We start from the raw sequence: 15,467 nt of genomic DNA, 5'->3' as shown, positions 1-15,467 counted from the left end.
CAGCCTTTTCCTTGGCAATTAAAATTGCAGTGCCTCATGGGACTGTTGAAACTATTTGAAAGTATTTGTGTGTGTGTTTGCAAAAACTTTATATTATGTTTACTTTATCAAATTCTTTGCAGCTGAAAACTCTGTCTCCATAGCCAGTGCACTATTGAAGGCGTGTCGGGCAGCATAGAGCCAATGAACTCCGAGTGAATGTGAATTTGGCCGAAGAATGCACTGGGGCACAGTTAACATGCCGTGGGCGTGAGACCAGACACATGCAGTTAATAATATTAAACGTTGTTTTGAGAAATCACTATAGACTGTGGTTGGTGATATGAACTGGAAAAATTATGACATCCGGTAGTTTAGTGGTTAGCACTGCTGCCTTTGGACCCAAAGAGTGCATGTTTGAATCCCTACCTCTGGCTGTAGTACCCTTGCCCAAGATACTTACCCTAAATTGCTGCAATAAAATTACCCAGCTGTATAAATGGGCAAACAACTGTAAGCAGCCTAACAGTTTAAGTCACTTTGGTGAAAAGTGTACACTAAATGAATAAATATAAAAGTATTTGGAAGAAATCTGCATCCAGAAAACTCAAAGCCAAGCACCAGTGATTTAACTCCCATCATCTCTCACCATGCATTCTAATTAGGAGTAACCATTAACAAATTAGGAGAAAAGAACTTTGATAATGGAAGAAGGATTGGCATATGTTGCCATTTTGTATGAATCAAGCAACAAAATTTCAATAATCAAATTATTGTTACCAGACTCATGTGTACATTGCTAGAACTTTAATTATAAACAAAACCATTAGAATGTTTTGACTGTCAACATTTTTATTTAGCTGTATTCAGACTTAATGTTAAGTGTTCCTGTGTTTGTTACTTATCCGCCTAGACTGCATTCTATTACAATCTGCTTTCCATGGACCAGTGATGTTAGTGAACCAAGTTTCAGAGGGTTAAAGCAAAACAACTGGCCATCCTGGACAGAGGTTTATAACTCCTTATCGATTAGCAGCTCTAACAGATGGGGGAAAGGTAAAGCTCACAAAGGACAAGCGCTCACAATAAACAGTCCTCACAGTGACCAAACTTTGAGTGACAGCTGCCAGACAACAGTGTAAGTTCATCCCATTCCTCATGTGGTTTCTGATGGGCTCTAATTTGAACTGAGAAATATATTCCACATCTAATAAAACACACTGAGGTTAAATCTGACTTACATGAGAGTGGTGTGCGATGCTGGGTGTCAGCTATAGTATGCTCTCATTTGAAATGGTATTTTTAGGTCACAACAAAGGTGGGTCAGGAGGCACAGAGGGAAGAAGATGCACCCTGTCTCCAGGCTACAGCAGGAACAGGTGCTGATATTGTTGTCCCTACTGTTGGAGCAGGCCCAGTGCTGCATCTTCTGGGGAAAGCCCCCCCCCATAAGATTACAAAGACAATGAGCCAAGAGGAGGGAGATTTACTCTCCCACACTCCTTTTTTCAAAGGTCATAGAACTGCAAAGCAAAATAAGGCATGCAAAAAACAATGAAAACAACATGAAGCATAAAACAGGACAAAAACGACACAGATATGCAGTTTGCATATAGCTAAAAACATACATTGACATGAAAGCTTCTGCTGAAAACAATTCTATTTGCACATAAAAAGAACATAAGCATTTTTACAACAATATCTCTCTCCACAGCCAGTCTAATACTCTGTTGCAATTTGACGCAGTAGCCAAAACAGACCATACAGGAATGGAAAACTAAAGCTGATGAGCTGACACATAAAGAGGTAATCTACAAGGCTGTGCGCCACCCGCTGGTGGGCAGAGGACGCTGTCCCTCTAGGTGACCAGTCCATGCTCCAGAGGGGTCTCGTATGTGGCTGGGATCGATGTCCCATTTCCACCCAGGTACCTGTGCTCTGGTGCTCTGCCAGCGCTGCTGTAGTTAACAATCCTCCTGGTCCGTCCACTGTGACAGCTGCAGGTGGAGCAACCAGGTCCTCCTGGGGTGGGAGACAGCACAACAAGAGATACATACAGGCAGTTTCAGGAGAAGCATATGTTTTCTTGTCCTTGACTCAAACTAAGAAAATTACAAAAAAATTAAAAAAGATTCAAGGGTAAAAGGAAAAAGAGCTATTTTGCTGTGACACTACAAGGACTATTTTAAGCATCAAAATACACAAAAATATATTATTAATAATCATAACTAAAGTCTAAAGCAGACAATATAGACCCTCAACAGATTCCCAAAGAGAAAGTGAAGTAGAGTACGTACCTTTCTGATAGGCGGGGGGGCGGCTGGAGCTGCTCTCTTTCTCTGAGCCTGGCCTGACAGTCGGTAACAGTAGTGAGGTTTACAGTAGAACTTGCCTAGAAGGGGGAGGAGAAATGAGGTGCTCAACTAAAGAATCTCTCAGTATCAAAGCAACCTGTTCAGCTCAGAACCAGCTTGCAACACCATCATTATCTGGCTTGATTCAGCATCAAAGAAGAGGCTTAACTGTCTTTAACACTGTTTACATTATATGTGATATACTGAACGTCTCTACTAAAAAACCAAGACACAGTTCGTCCTTGCATGGCCAGAATAACGTGGGAGAGAGGGTTCAATCAACTGACCAGTCATTCCATCATATTATATTTATTATATCCATTTTTTATTTCTGGGAAATACATTTTAAAAGCATTTTGGATTTTCGTACTTTTACTTGAGTTTTGGTTTTTGCTACTCTACCTACCACCACAATGGAAAAGGCCAATTTATAGTAATTCAGCAAGTTATAAATATTATTTATGTTGCAAATGTTGTGCTTTTATCTGCCTTACTGTTATAGAGGCTTTGCATTTTAAGGCCTTTTACACAGAAAGTGTATATACTTCATAATGAAATTTTTCACAGGCCTTTAAACATGGCTTCAGAAATAATGATTTTCTTTCCAAAAATGCACCCAAATTTATACTGAAATGAATTTTCAAATCTGACAGATTTCTTAAGGTCCCATCCACACAGTCCTTACCATCTTCCAGGTCAAAAGCGTAGGAAGACAGACGTAGTGTGGTGCCACAGTAGTCACACGTGAAACAACTCCGATGAAAAAATTTGCCCTCAGCACTCAGGCGCTCCATCACATATACACGCTTACGGCAGAAGTAGCACACGTCACTGCCACCAATGTTTTGGGGGAACTCTTTCCGCAAGGAGCTCTGTATAAAAAAGACAAATATTGTTTCAGAAGCAGGCATGAATACATGAGGAATCCTAAACACCTTCTGAATTCTTCTGCTTTTCGAAATACGATAAGCATAATGAACTCAATGCAAAAAGCACATTCTACAATAACAGCACTAACAGCGAAATCCATAAGGAATTCATTTCATGACATCTGACACCCGGAAGAAACAGTTGACCAAAGATACAAATACCAATTCACAGCATTATCAAAAGCATGGTTAGCACCTGAAAACACATGGTTAAAATTGCTTTCTTCTGGTATAAGTGTAGCATTAAGGGCTGGTTTTCCAGACACAGATCAAACTTCAACATGGACTGGCAGTAAAATATAGCCTTAGAAGAAAAGACTAGACTTAATCTAGTGTATGTCTAGAAAACGAGCCCATAGAACACAGAAACACACACTGACAAAATCAAACTATCAGTTAGTGGCTAGTCACTCAGTTCTTTGGTCTACATGCCTCTGCCTTCATCAGGTCTTACCAATTCCCTCTTGTCAAGAAGGGGCTTGGGCTGCTCTTGAGATTGGAGCTGATTGGCTATCTGCTCAGCCAATGAGCTCACTCCTCCTGTGTATAACTTTACATATTTCTACCAGTGGCAGGAGAAAAGGGAATGGAAATGGAAAACATTATGAAAGACAGTTAAAAGAAAAAGAAAAGAAAAAAAAAAAAAAAGATTCTCTCATGAATGACTCCAGCTTGTAAGCAATCCCGACATATATTTAATGAATGGTCTGGCAGACCTTAGCACAGGAAACAAACTAAGATTATTTTCACATACAAGGATAACCAAAATGATTAATAAAATACAGACAAAGAAAAAACATGCCCCATTCCTGGCAGTTTTTTGGCATCTGATGAAGTTCAATAAGCAAGCAAAAATTAAATGGGCATTCACACATATCACTCATCTGAAGTCCTGGATCACCATGCTTGACCAATCTAAAAACAAATACATTACTACAAACATCTCTAATTATGATCTATCTGTTTCCAGAATGGCAAAATACAGTAAATTAATTATATTTGACTAGAAATTAAAAACACTGTCATTTGTATAGCCCAACATCTGCTAAGAGTACAGTTTATTAAATAGACCAGAGGAATGCAGTAACATCTGCCTTCAGATTCTTTTCTATTCACTGTTCAACAGCAATAACACAGTTTTCAAAACGAAAAATGGTGAGAAGTCCACAAATTCATGGCTTACTGGAAAAATAAATAAACAGGAGTTATTAAAAAATAGGGTTTGGGGCAGACCACTCAAAGCCTAAACAAATAACTGAAGCACTGCCTATTTTAATAGCAATACAAAAAAAAAAATGCTACCATGGTATTAAAACATGTTAAATTCATAATAAGAAAGAAATAATATGGTGAATATAGGACTTCACCTTGAAAAAAATAAAGATAGCTTGAACATAAGTGACTTGTGTCAGGTGCACAAACAATATCACATTCCTTCATTTCATTCAAAACCCCATAACATCAAGCTCTTGTTCAAGTGTTAAAGCTGTTCTTTTACATTCACCACCATAAATTTTATTGCCAGCATACTTCTTAGGCAAATTCCTGAAATTAGCAGGAACATCGAGGAGAAACTCACAATCAGTACTTCCAAAACAAAGCATGTGGGAAAACTGAGTGTTGTGTGTTCCTCCGCAGGTTACTGCATTCAGCTCCCTTAGTTCAACTTCAGCTCATTTACTCAGTAATGTAAAACGTAAACATCTTAGGGACAAAATCACATATATGCCTATGCCAGTTTCACATTATACACTATTGACATCATTCTCCCATTTAACCACAAATGACCGCATTGATATTATCAAAACTTGCATTGTATCAGAAGTGACCGTCAAGGCCCATTACTTTTCTCTTCACTTTACAGGGGTCCATTCCTCTGAAGAAGGAGCTCTGGTTAGCATACATCCTCACACACCCCCTCTCCAGTTAGGAGGTTAGAATATTGTTCTACAAGTACCACATCTAGTGCCAAAAGTACACATTTCCAGTCCACCAGAAGGTTACGGTGCATTAATAAAAAAGAAAAAAAAAAAACTTCCAACAGCAGCTATTGTGGTCTCCTTGTTAGTGTGCTATTATAAGTTATACAGTGCAGTGTAGTTACACTACAGTGGCTTGGTTAATGTGCCATTACACAAGCACACTCCTCCAGAAGCACATGAGATGTACTGTATGAGCTGTTATATGATGCCTGTGACTATTAGCAGCTGTGAGGGGATTTCTGCTTTGCATGCTCATCCCCAGTTGCAAAAACAGCCCAAACTGCAATACATGCCCTAGTGAGCTACCTGTCGAAGGGTGTCAGGGGAGTGGTGTGGCCTGCCCAGGCGCAGGGCACTGGATGGGTGCTGGTGTTCTACAAAGGCACATGGGGGCTTGCCCTTAGCCTCCAAGGAGAGGAGGAAAATGTCAGACAGGAACACAAGACTAAGTGAAACAGAACCACATACAATGGCAAACGAGGAATTAGCCAGCGCTAAATATGAAATTGCCAGTCAGGAACAGTATGAGTACACCAGTAAGTACCACCTTTCAGCATGATGGAGAGCTAACTTCACTGGAGTGACCAAAAACTGCACTTTTTTCAGTTTAGCTAACTGTCAAAAGTTTAATGCTTTAAGCCATGCGAGGTGTTTTCAGTAAAAGTTGGTTCAAATAACCTTCAGCTGTGATCCTCAGTACAAATCATTTTCAAACTTCTTCTGCAATTGCTTCAAGGAACGTACACCTTTGACCATAATGATGGCTTACCACCTGTGTTCTCACAGATTTGCCTGTGAGCAGAAAGGCCAGGAGATCAGCCCTCTCTTGAATACTTAGGCTGTATATATGCTTCTTGTCCTCAGAGGACGACCTTTCTGATTCCTGCAGGAAAAACCAGGTAAACCCAGGAAGAAAGCACAGTTCTGTGGAGCACCACTGCCCTTGCTGCATCCATGCAGTAAGTCTGTGCTCTGTAGGCATAACTTTACAGAGTGGCTCTTCCACAAAGCCCAACCATTCCTTCAATTCTATGGTGAAAGCTTACAAAAAAACCACTGCAACTCCAAGCCAGCACAACATCTGTAAACCTATAACTGTGTCCCAGCCAATACAGTGAAAACGCAAACAAGAAAAGCTTGTTAAGGTAAAACTACAAATGGGTGCATAAGCTCATCTCTAGCACATGAGACATTGCAGGAAATGGCAGTTGTGTGGCAGGTACACACACTTCATATATATTCAACAATACAATATAGAACTGTATACAGCAGCCACTAAAATGCCAATGTTTGTGCACCTGGAAGGCAGCTATTTGCATCACAATTGCAATCCCATGCAGCTACTGTTACCCTGTCTTTCACAGGAATGTCTCCTTGCATCACACCCACCACCACGTCCATGTCAACACACTGCAAGACAGAGGGACAGATATTAGAACAAACCAGGGGGACACGACTCGTCTGATCCCCAGTCTCCTCCAGCTGATGTTCACAGGACTTCTTTTGGGAGGCACTGAACCTTTTCAACAGAGAGAACTCTGCTAGGAGGAGTACATTCACCTTCTCTCAACATCATCATCCACGTATGTTGTTGAGAGGGATTGCTGCTAGAGAGATGGAGAATGCATGTGGAACAAGTGAGTGCTCTCTGATACAACCTTTCAATTCGCATTCCAGACAGCTGTTGTCTCCACTCACAATAAGACCCTCACAGATGGGAGAGTGACCAGCAAAGCATTTGATCAGACAAGTGGCATGTCACCATTTTAAAGCCCAAAAAACCTGAAGGCATTCAACCCAGCAACTGATAGTAGCTATAGCATGATGAAAATACAGGGTGAGTGGATACCATTCTGGAAAGAGGACATTTCACTGGTTTCATTTTGATTCGAAAGCATCTGTAAAAGAGGTTTGAGTAAAAAAGGTACACCGGATTTGCATCTTACATGCATTTGAATTGGAGTGTCAGCTTTACATGGACTGTCAACAAATGGACATCCACACGTTAGTAACACTGTTAGACATACAGCATGACAACTGAGCTCTATGGAACATCTCCTAAGTGACTCAACAGATGACACTCCCTCAGCATCTCATTATTTATTATGTCATGTGTTATACAGTGTATAGTACATTTACACTAACACTTGTACAGTGAAACGGAACAAGGAAAATACTAAGGAACAGAACATACAGGACACAAGGATTTAATTGGGGTCGGGGTGGCATTATTGTTGAAGTCATTGCCTTGCACTCAAAGGACTGAAGTTCAAACCCACCCCTACTGAAGAACCTTCTTAAATGTAGTTATCCTGAATTGCTACGGTAAAAAATATTTAGCTGAATAAATGAGGGGCAGAGCAGCAGCACAGTGCCTCACAACTCCCAGGCTGTGGGCTAAATGTGGCTCAAGCTGTGTGGAGTTTGCATGTTCTCTCCATATCTGCATTGGTTTCCACCATTTGATCTTGGTTCCTCACATATGAATAACCTCGCTGTTGTCTGACAGTCTGTGGACTTTTCAGCCCTGACCAAACAGAATCTGCTAATGGACCTACAGGGTGAACACTACTGGTAACTGTAACAACCCCTAGCAGCACTAGGACAGGGTACTACAGCACACTGCATACCTGCTCTGTCCTGCTGGGCAGGCTGTGACATTTCACCCGTTCCTTATAGAGGAAGCTCATCTTCTCCTGTCGCTGTGTACGTTTCTGCACAGCAGCATAGGGGAAAGATGAAAGTGCCACAATCGTCCTGACACCTCCTGGCCAGCAGCGATATGAGCTTTTCCAATGACTCAATGTACACTATACTCTAAGTTAACACCTGATATTGTGCTCTTTTTACCTTTCTCCATCCTGGAGTGGCAACCAAGTGAGGAGGGTCTGTGAGAGGCTTAAGGGACTGTGGAGAGGGCAGCATGAGCTCCAAACTGGACATAGACTTCCCCTATGTCCAGGAGAGGGCAGTAAGGACCACAAGGACACATTAATAGCAGTACAAGGTGAGAGAAACACTGTCTACAAATTCATAAAGAGGTGGGGGGGGGGGGGGGGGGGTCACAAAGAGAAAAAAATCAGAGCAAAAAAATGTAATCCAAAGTCAGAATAAGAATGTGAATGTGGGTCACATTAAATGGAAGGTTAGGGTGTCAGCCAGATGTCATTGGATTGCGCATTATGGCTTTTCCACAACACTGAATTCCCCAAGAAATTGTCTAAGTTTACAACACGAGCACCAATGAAGATCAAGGGCTGTGGTCTTCTTCCATAATTCAAAACAGACAGCAGGTTGTACACTGGTACTGTACTGCTGCAGTCATTGCCTTGCAATCAAGTGACTTATCCAAAGAGCTGAGTTCAAATCTTATCACACAGATTCACATTGCAAACCCACATCTGCACATAGACATGAGCTTGAAAATATACACAGCTGCAAACATGTATACAGATACAGACACAGTAAAAACATACAAACATCATAAATAAACATCATAAAATCCAATTCAACAAAAAATATGCATATGTGGGCTTAGCTCCCTGCAAACATTTCTTATTCTTTGGAAAAACTGTATTAGCCCATCAGTCCATAATGAAAGGCAAGAGTTTAGTTCAGCATGGCAAGCTCTTCCCCCTGTCAGTGTGTTTCTGGACATCCTGTTCCCATATATTACCAGCCAGAGGAGTCCACTTTCTGACCAATAAATTGTGTTTCCCGTTTTTTTCCATATTAAAACAGCCATGTACTCTCTATTCTATAACATACATAAAATATAAGACCACAAAAGTCCTGAATCTTAACCATATACAGTATATCTCTAAGCTTTTTATTAATTCTTAGAGACCATTCTTTCAGTTAAAGGAAATAACTATGGTGTTGTTTCACAGACACAAATATTCCTAAATCAGGAAAGGAAAGGAGCCATATGAAAATGAATCATGAAAGCTATAATTTAAACAAGTCAATATTGAACAACACAGGCACTTACAAACATAGTGAAAATAGCAAAATGCTCCATTTATGATATTTAGCACAACAAACCTTGTTTTGGACAACCTTCCCTAAACCTTTGCATTTTGCTTCCAAACAATTCACTTGCACATTCAGAACAATTAAATTACTAATTCCAGCTTGAGATGCAGGATCAACAAGTAACATGAGCAGGGAAGCAGGTTCTCGCTTCACCTGCATGTGCTGTACCTGTCTCTTGAGGCCTGGGGCCTGCAACGGGGCACTGTCCTCAAACCTGGCCAGCAGCTGGGTGGCCATGGACTTCACTCGGGTATGACTGGCAGCAGCTGCCTCGGCTGAGGATTCCACACTAGGCTCCAGCAATGCTGAGGTCACTGAAGGCTGTTCATCACAGCAAGTCACTGCTGCATCCTCCTGAGGCCAAAGCAGAGACGTCTCAGTGTCAGACATCAGATTTTGTGTGTGCAGTGCATGACTGAGTGGAGTTTGGAAAATGTGCGAGAGGAACAGCATTTCATCAAGTTGAAGGTCAAATAACCCAAATTCCGGCACTGTAACTTAACCTGGACAAAGGTGTCAGCTAAAAAATAAATCATACGTACATACATTCTCATCAAAATAATTTTGTATGACTACTTACATCTTCTGACTGGCCGGCACAGCTGGTCTTTCGCCTCTTGCCAACACCATCCAAGTCTTTCTCCTTTTTGTTCTGGAACAAATCAGGGGGTGGGGTAATTTATTAATTGGTGCTTAAAGGTATAATGCTAAGGTCTTCATTCCAGGAGTCTACACGAAGCACAGCAGCAGAGCTAGAACCAGGGATTCCTTACCTTAGGGTTGCGCTTGCGAGAAATGCTTTGACCCAGCTTGCTCAAAAAGGAGATAGGAGACTTAGTGCTGGCAATTAAGGCTGCCTTTTCCTCTGGACTCAAATTTCGGTTCTCTGTGAACGCAAACAAAGGTTCAACATAAATGGCACTTGCCAGAGCAGACAGAAAATGGTCAAAGTTGAAGTATAGCCATTACTCACCACAAGGGGGAACCGTATCCTTGAACATCTCATAGAACTGGCTTAGGTACATGAGCATGGAGAGTTTGTCCGGCTCTGACACAAAGGCCATCTCCTTGCCTGTCATGATAGGGCAGATTCCAAACTCCCGCTCGGCCACATCAAATGCCAGCTGGTTGTTATTCTCCAGGTTCTGTTCCTCTAGACTGTCAAAGTCACTACAGAGCAGGAAAGTGCAAAGGTGGGACATGCATAATGATTTACAGTGCAGATTAAACAATATGCCATGTCCAAATCAAGCCTTACTAGGCAAATCTCACACTTATTTATGAAACAGTGTGTCCATGAAGACCCATGGACCAGTTCACAACAGATCAATAACGTACAGTGATTTTCATCCGAACCAGGCCAATACCATTTTATGTCTATGAGTATTATAGTCATGATCTTTACTGAGCTTCTTGGCTTCGTATCGCATGGAACTGTAATCCCCTGTGAGTATTTATCAAGAAGCATAAAAACAACCTTGCTCACAGATAATGTTGATTAGGCCTACCACAGCTAGAAAAAGCTTTAGCAGGCAAATTATTAACAATGGGAATCCCTACACTGTATACTAGAGCTAGAGATTAAGTAGAACACATTGTGGCTGAGAAAGGTCAAGATGATCTCATCATGTGCTCCAGGTAGCAAAGCTAATCTCCTTTGTTATTTAAGTTACATAATTAAGTAATACGACTTTTAGTAGACTGAAGCCTCCAATAAGGTTTTTAAGCAGTATTAATTTAATAATAATCCTAATGCATTCATTAATAACACTGTACACCATGAACTATGAAGATTATAATCATTGTGAGCAAAAACACACTATAATTAATCTAATAAACAAACAGCGTGGGCACTCCAGAATGGATGTGGTACTGAGCATGCAAGGTCAAAGTGGACCAGGTCTCACATGAGGTCAGGCCGGAAACGGTGGATAAGTGCACACAATGCCATCCCGCTCTTCCAAGACATTGTGAGGTCAACAACGGCAACATTCCGGTAGCCCTCTGTCTGCCGCTGGCACCAACTGAGGAGCTTGCTGGACCGTGCAATGGATTCTGTGACATGTAGCAAATGTTTTGAGAATTACGCTGATCAGTCATGTACCAGTACCACATTACCATTGTGTCTGCTCTATCACAGCACACTGAATCATGAGACTACAATAGTACCAAAAACCCTTTTTAAATTATATAAAAGGTATCAAAAGCTCCTTCATGCCAAAAAACTAATTGCTGTCTTATTTAAACATCCTGGCACTCATTTTATAAAGCAGATGATACACATTTCTAATCAACAGATGCAAGCAAATCCAAGAACCAAGAACTGTAAAACTTCACTCGGCACATGTGGCACAACAAAACAGTAGGTTTCCTTTCATATGAAGTCTTTGTATGTCAACCTGGCAAGTTTCCCTGTAGTAACACCCTTTAAACTCATGCTGTGTTAAATACGATCATGCAAAACAGGCATTGTGACTTTCATCATCTGCACTGTTACCTTGTAAAAGCCTCTTAGCTTGAATATTGGCTAGGATGAATACAAGACATGGTCATATTAAAAAAAGTATTTTATCTAGCAATAAAAAAAATTTCACTAAAAGGCCCACCCTTCTTATGCCAGTGATATCCATAATATGTCATGTTAATATAGTATATTCTGTAACGTAAGGTGAAAGTGTTTTATGCAAGTCTGATGAAGGCAAGAGAGGACTGAGCGACTGCCACTCACCATTTCTCAAAAGCTTGGGGGTGGAAGAGTTAACCACATTTTCCATGTCAATGCGCGAATCCCTCGGCTCACCTGTGTCTACAAGATGTCGAACCTGTCGACAACATCGTCATCATGGCTATCAACATGATCATAATTATTCTCTTATTTCACCATTATGTTGATGAGAAGCTCCATCAAAGTAATTATCATCAACCTGCTACTGACATTCTGTGATATCGCCCTTCTTCATCACCACCTTCCACTAAGAGAACAGAAGCTGACTTTGTAGGGTTTTGTCATTTCGACTATAGGCAAGACACACCTGACTGGGCCCCACAAGGTTGAGGGTGATGTTTGGGTAGCGTGTGCTAGGATCCACGCTGTACTGACTGAAGTTCTTGCTCACATTCTCGGGGGTCGTTTGAGGAAGGAGGCGGTATATGCTTTCTCTGTAAAAGTGAAACAGGGACACTTCTCAGCTGGAGTTTAAAACAGAGAACAAGCATTTATCCCAAAGGTTATAACAGTCTGAATGCCAAGTCACTGAGACATGAGACAGGAGATCACCTCTCAGCTAGCACCTCCAGAGGTGACCTTCCCTGTGCCCAGCTCCGCACCATCCATGCCGAGTCCATGGCCGCCAAGAAGCCCCTTGCAATCCCTGTGCCCATGGGCCAGAAGGGCTGGAGAGCAACAGTGGAAAGAAGATACTCAATAGAAGAATACACACTCTCCAATGGCAAGTTCATCAGCAGTGCTTATGAAGGAGTAGGAACCAAGTAATCGAGTCCAACTCAGCTACTGACAACCACAGGTCAGAGGACAAAACTAGCATGGTTTTCTATTGCCTTTTCGGCATATGAGTTTAGACTGTAGGACAAAAACCACACAAACATGGAGAGAACATGCAAACTCCACAGATACAAAGCCAGATTCAAAACTAGATCCCAAACAACAGCCCAGGAGCTAAAGAGCGCCAGCATCACCTGTGATGCCATGGAGATGTTATAGAACTTATGTACCTCACTCAAAATGTAAAAGAAGATAACTTGACATAGGTTCTCTCTCTTTTCCTCCAGAACAATAACCTGTCTACACTCATCTGCACTTACCTCCAGAAGACTATCCCCCACCAGTGCCACCAGTAGCTGGTGACCGTGGCGCTGTCGCACCAGGGCAGCATTCTCTGAAGCGTACATGCAGGTGAAGTCAAACATGGCTACATCTGGCTGCCCATAGTGATTTATGGCAAAATCCAGCTTGGGCAGCTGGTGGTTGGTAGAGAAGTCGGCAGCTTCACGGGCATAGGCCAGCAGTGCAGCCTGGTCCACATTGCTTCGTGAGAGTAGCAGCTCCGTGTCTGCATAGTCCTGAAAGAAGAAAGAACACAGGGGTAAGGATGTCAGAACAGCAGCATCCACTGAAAAGAATTTCAACATTCACCCTTTTTCTGCCAACGACAGCTTTAAGTCACCTTTTTTCAACAAGGATGGGAAACTTCGTATCTTTTAATTTATGCACTATTCTGCCCAGAGAATAAACTGCTAGCAACTTTTTTTCCTGAATTGTTAGCTTCCCTACTTTTTATTTTGGAAATAATCCATACTAATCTTGCCCTTATTAACATCCTCCAAGTTAAAGCTCTATGTCTTAACTACAAGTAAAAAAGATGAGCAATTTTGTGAGGTGTGTGAAATCTGTAGTGGTCATATGTAAAGGATAAATAAAACAAATTCACAAACTAGATATGGGACTGAAAAACAGCTGGTGCAATCAGACAGCCTGAGGTTATACATGAAGCATCTGCAAAATATGAAGCTTGATGCTTAGTAGCTGCACAAGAACAATGTAACAGTTTCATTTTAAATAGCAATACAGTAGTAATCATTGATGAGGTTGAGACTGATCTCAGAGTGAGGGGTCATGCAAGGGCACAAGCTAATCATGGACTGTATTCCTCAAACATCTTCAGGACACTGTGCTTCACATGTTTTTTCCTGAGATCAAAAGAGGGAGCTTGCCAATTTTAAACTAGACTAAGAGAGACCAGCTTCTTTCTTTGTAACATCTGAGGTGACTTTCTATCAGCTGTTTTATGTTCATATTGTCATTACACATTGACTGAGCCTTGCCAGCCACATTTTCACAGTTTAAAGTTACTAGGTCACTGTTACTGGATTAATGCAGCACAGACTCTCACAGCCTCATCTTGTTCTGCAGAGTGCTAAACATCCAGATCCAGGATCACCAAACCCATAGTGACATAACTTGCCACAATCAGGAACATATTGTATTAGTAGGCAGACAGCAGCAACTCCAACAAAATGTAACATATTGAAAATGTTAATGTCAATAAAAATAATGTAATATGTACAGAGAAGGAAAAAAGCATTGCAAAATTTCAGGCAACTGCGGCAAGCAAACATTTGAGTGCATAAACATTTACATACACGTAGACGCTCGCTCGCTCACTCACTCACATGCAGAATGACTCCTTTGTCCAGCAGACTCTGTTTTTTGGCAGTCATGACGAAGTAGTGAGTGTCATCTTTGTAGTAAACAATGTTTTCAAGGTCGATTCCTGGAGTCAGAGGGAATTGTTAGTTTCCACTGATTATACCAAATACTCCCATATATGCAATTTCCTTTGCAATTAATTATCTATCTATAACTGCAAACCAGCCCACTGCAAGCCTTTAACCAGGGAAGAACAACAACGTAAATGACAGTCCTCAGAGGAAACAAAAGGCAACCTGCCAAGGCAATCAAACCTTTAACTGATATTCAAAACCTAATTTCTGTTTCACTGAAATCCTTTCTTATGCAGAGGCAAAAATACACAGAACGGGGATAGTTGTCATGAAAAAATAACACCTCAAACAACTGGTGTCACAGCGATGTGGGGGCTGCTGCCTTTGGAGTCAAAGGTGGTAGGTTTAAATTCCACCCTTGAGAGTGGTACTTACCCTACATTTCTCAAGTAAAATTACCAAGCTGTATACATGGGTAAATAATTGTAAGTAGCTTAATACTCTAAGTTGTTTTATAGAAAACTGTCAGATAAATGAACCACTCCAAATTCATACTTAGTTCAGTTGTAGCCTACCTAATAACTCGATGCTCAATGCTCGATGACCATTTCATTAACTCAATCAAAAGTTATTTACAGCAACAAATGAGGAGTAAAATTTCAAAGTCTTGACCTGTGGCTTCTCTCAGGTCCTGAAAAAACTTCTGGTTGAAGATAAAAGCTACTCCACTGATCTCCTCCACCTTGGCCTCAGCAGTAGTGTTGCGGTTGATAAAGTTTGCTGTGATGGCAATGGCCAGCTTGCCTCGGAACTCTTTTCTCCTAAACCCTAGATACCGGTAGTTGTGATGAATGGGACAGGACAAGAGAGGAGAGAGGGTGGGGTTTTAAACACAGGGGAACCACTTATTCCTCACCAGCTACCTGGTACAACATAACTTTGAAGAG

General features: G+C 41.3%; 1 protein-coding gene across 3 annotated transcripts in view; it reads right to left on the bottom strand.

Annotated features, from left to right (window-relative positions):
* Positions 1 to 15,467, bottom strand: part of LOC108935978 (protein-methionine sulfoxide oxidase mical3a-like) — a 51,157-nt gene that overhangs the window by 25,244 nt on the left and 10,446 nt on the right. For all 3 annotated transcript variants that reach the window (XM_018754988.2, XM_029252150.1, XM_029252151.1), the window contains exons 6-19: positions 15,193 to 15,348; positions 14,470 to 14,570; positions 13,102 to 13,359; positions 12,557 to 12,672; positions 12,312 to 12,438; positions 12,008 to 12,101; positions 11,187 to 11,334; positions 10,253 to 10,449; positions 10,053 to 10,165; positions 9,860 to 9,931; positions 9,448 to 9,633; positions 3,019 to 3,205; positions 2,277 to 2,371; positions 1,911 to 2,001 (exon numbers count right to left, since the gene is read on the bottom strand). In XM_018754988.2, coding sequence (XP_018610504.2) covers positions 1,911 to 2,001; positions 2,277 to 2,371; positions 3,019 to 3,205; positions 9,448 to 9,633; positions 9,860 to 9,931; positions 10,053 to 10,165; positions 10,253 to 10,449; positions 11,187 to 11,334; positions 12,008 to 12,101; positions 12,312 to 12,438; positions 12,557 to 12,672; positions 13,102 to 13,359; positions 14,470 to 14,570; positions 15,193 to 15,348 — 1,941 coding nt within the window. The remainder of the gene's footprint in view (positions 1 to 1,910; positions 2,002 to 2,276; positions 2,372 to 3,018; positions 3,206 to 9,447; positions 9,634 to 9,859; positions 9,932 to 10,052; positions 10,166 to 10,252; positions 10,450 to 11,186; positions 11,335 to 12,007; positions 12,102 to 12,311; positions 12,439 to 12,556; positions 12,673 to 13,101; positions 13,360 to 14,469; positions 14,571 to 15,192; positions 15,349 to 15,467) is intronic.

Source organism: Scleropages formosus, chromosome 5 (assembly GCF_900964775.1).
Source record: "Scleropages formosus chromosome 5, fSclFor1.1, whole genome shotgun sequence".
Classification (NCBI taxonomy): domain Eukaryota; kingdom Metazoa; phylum Chordata; class Actinopteri; order Osteoglossiformes; family Osteoglossidae; genus Scleropages; species Scleropages formosus.
The sequence above is the reverse complement of the archived record's forward strand: the minus strand, read 5'-3'. Positions and strand labels throughout refer to the sequence as shown.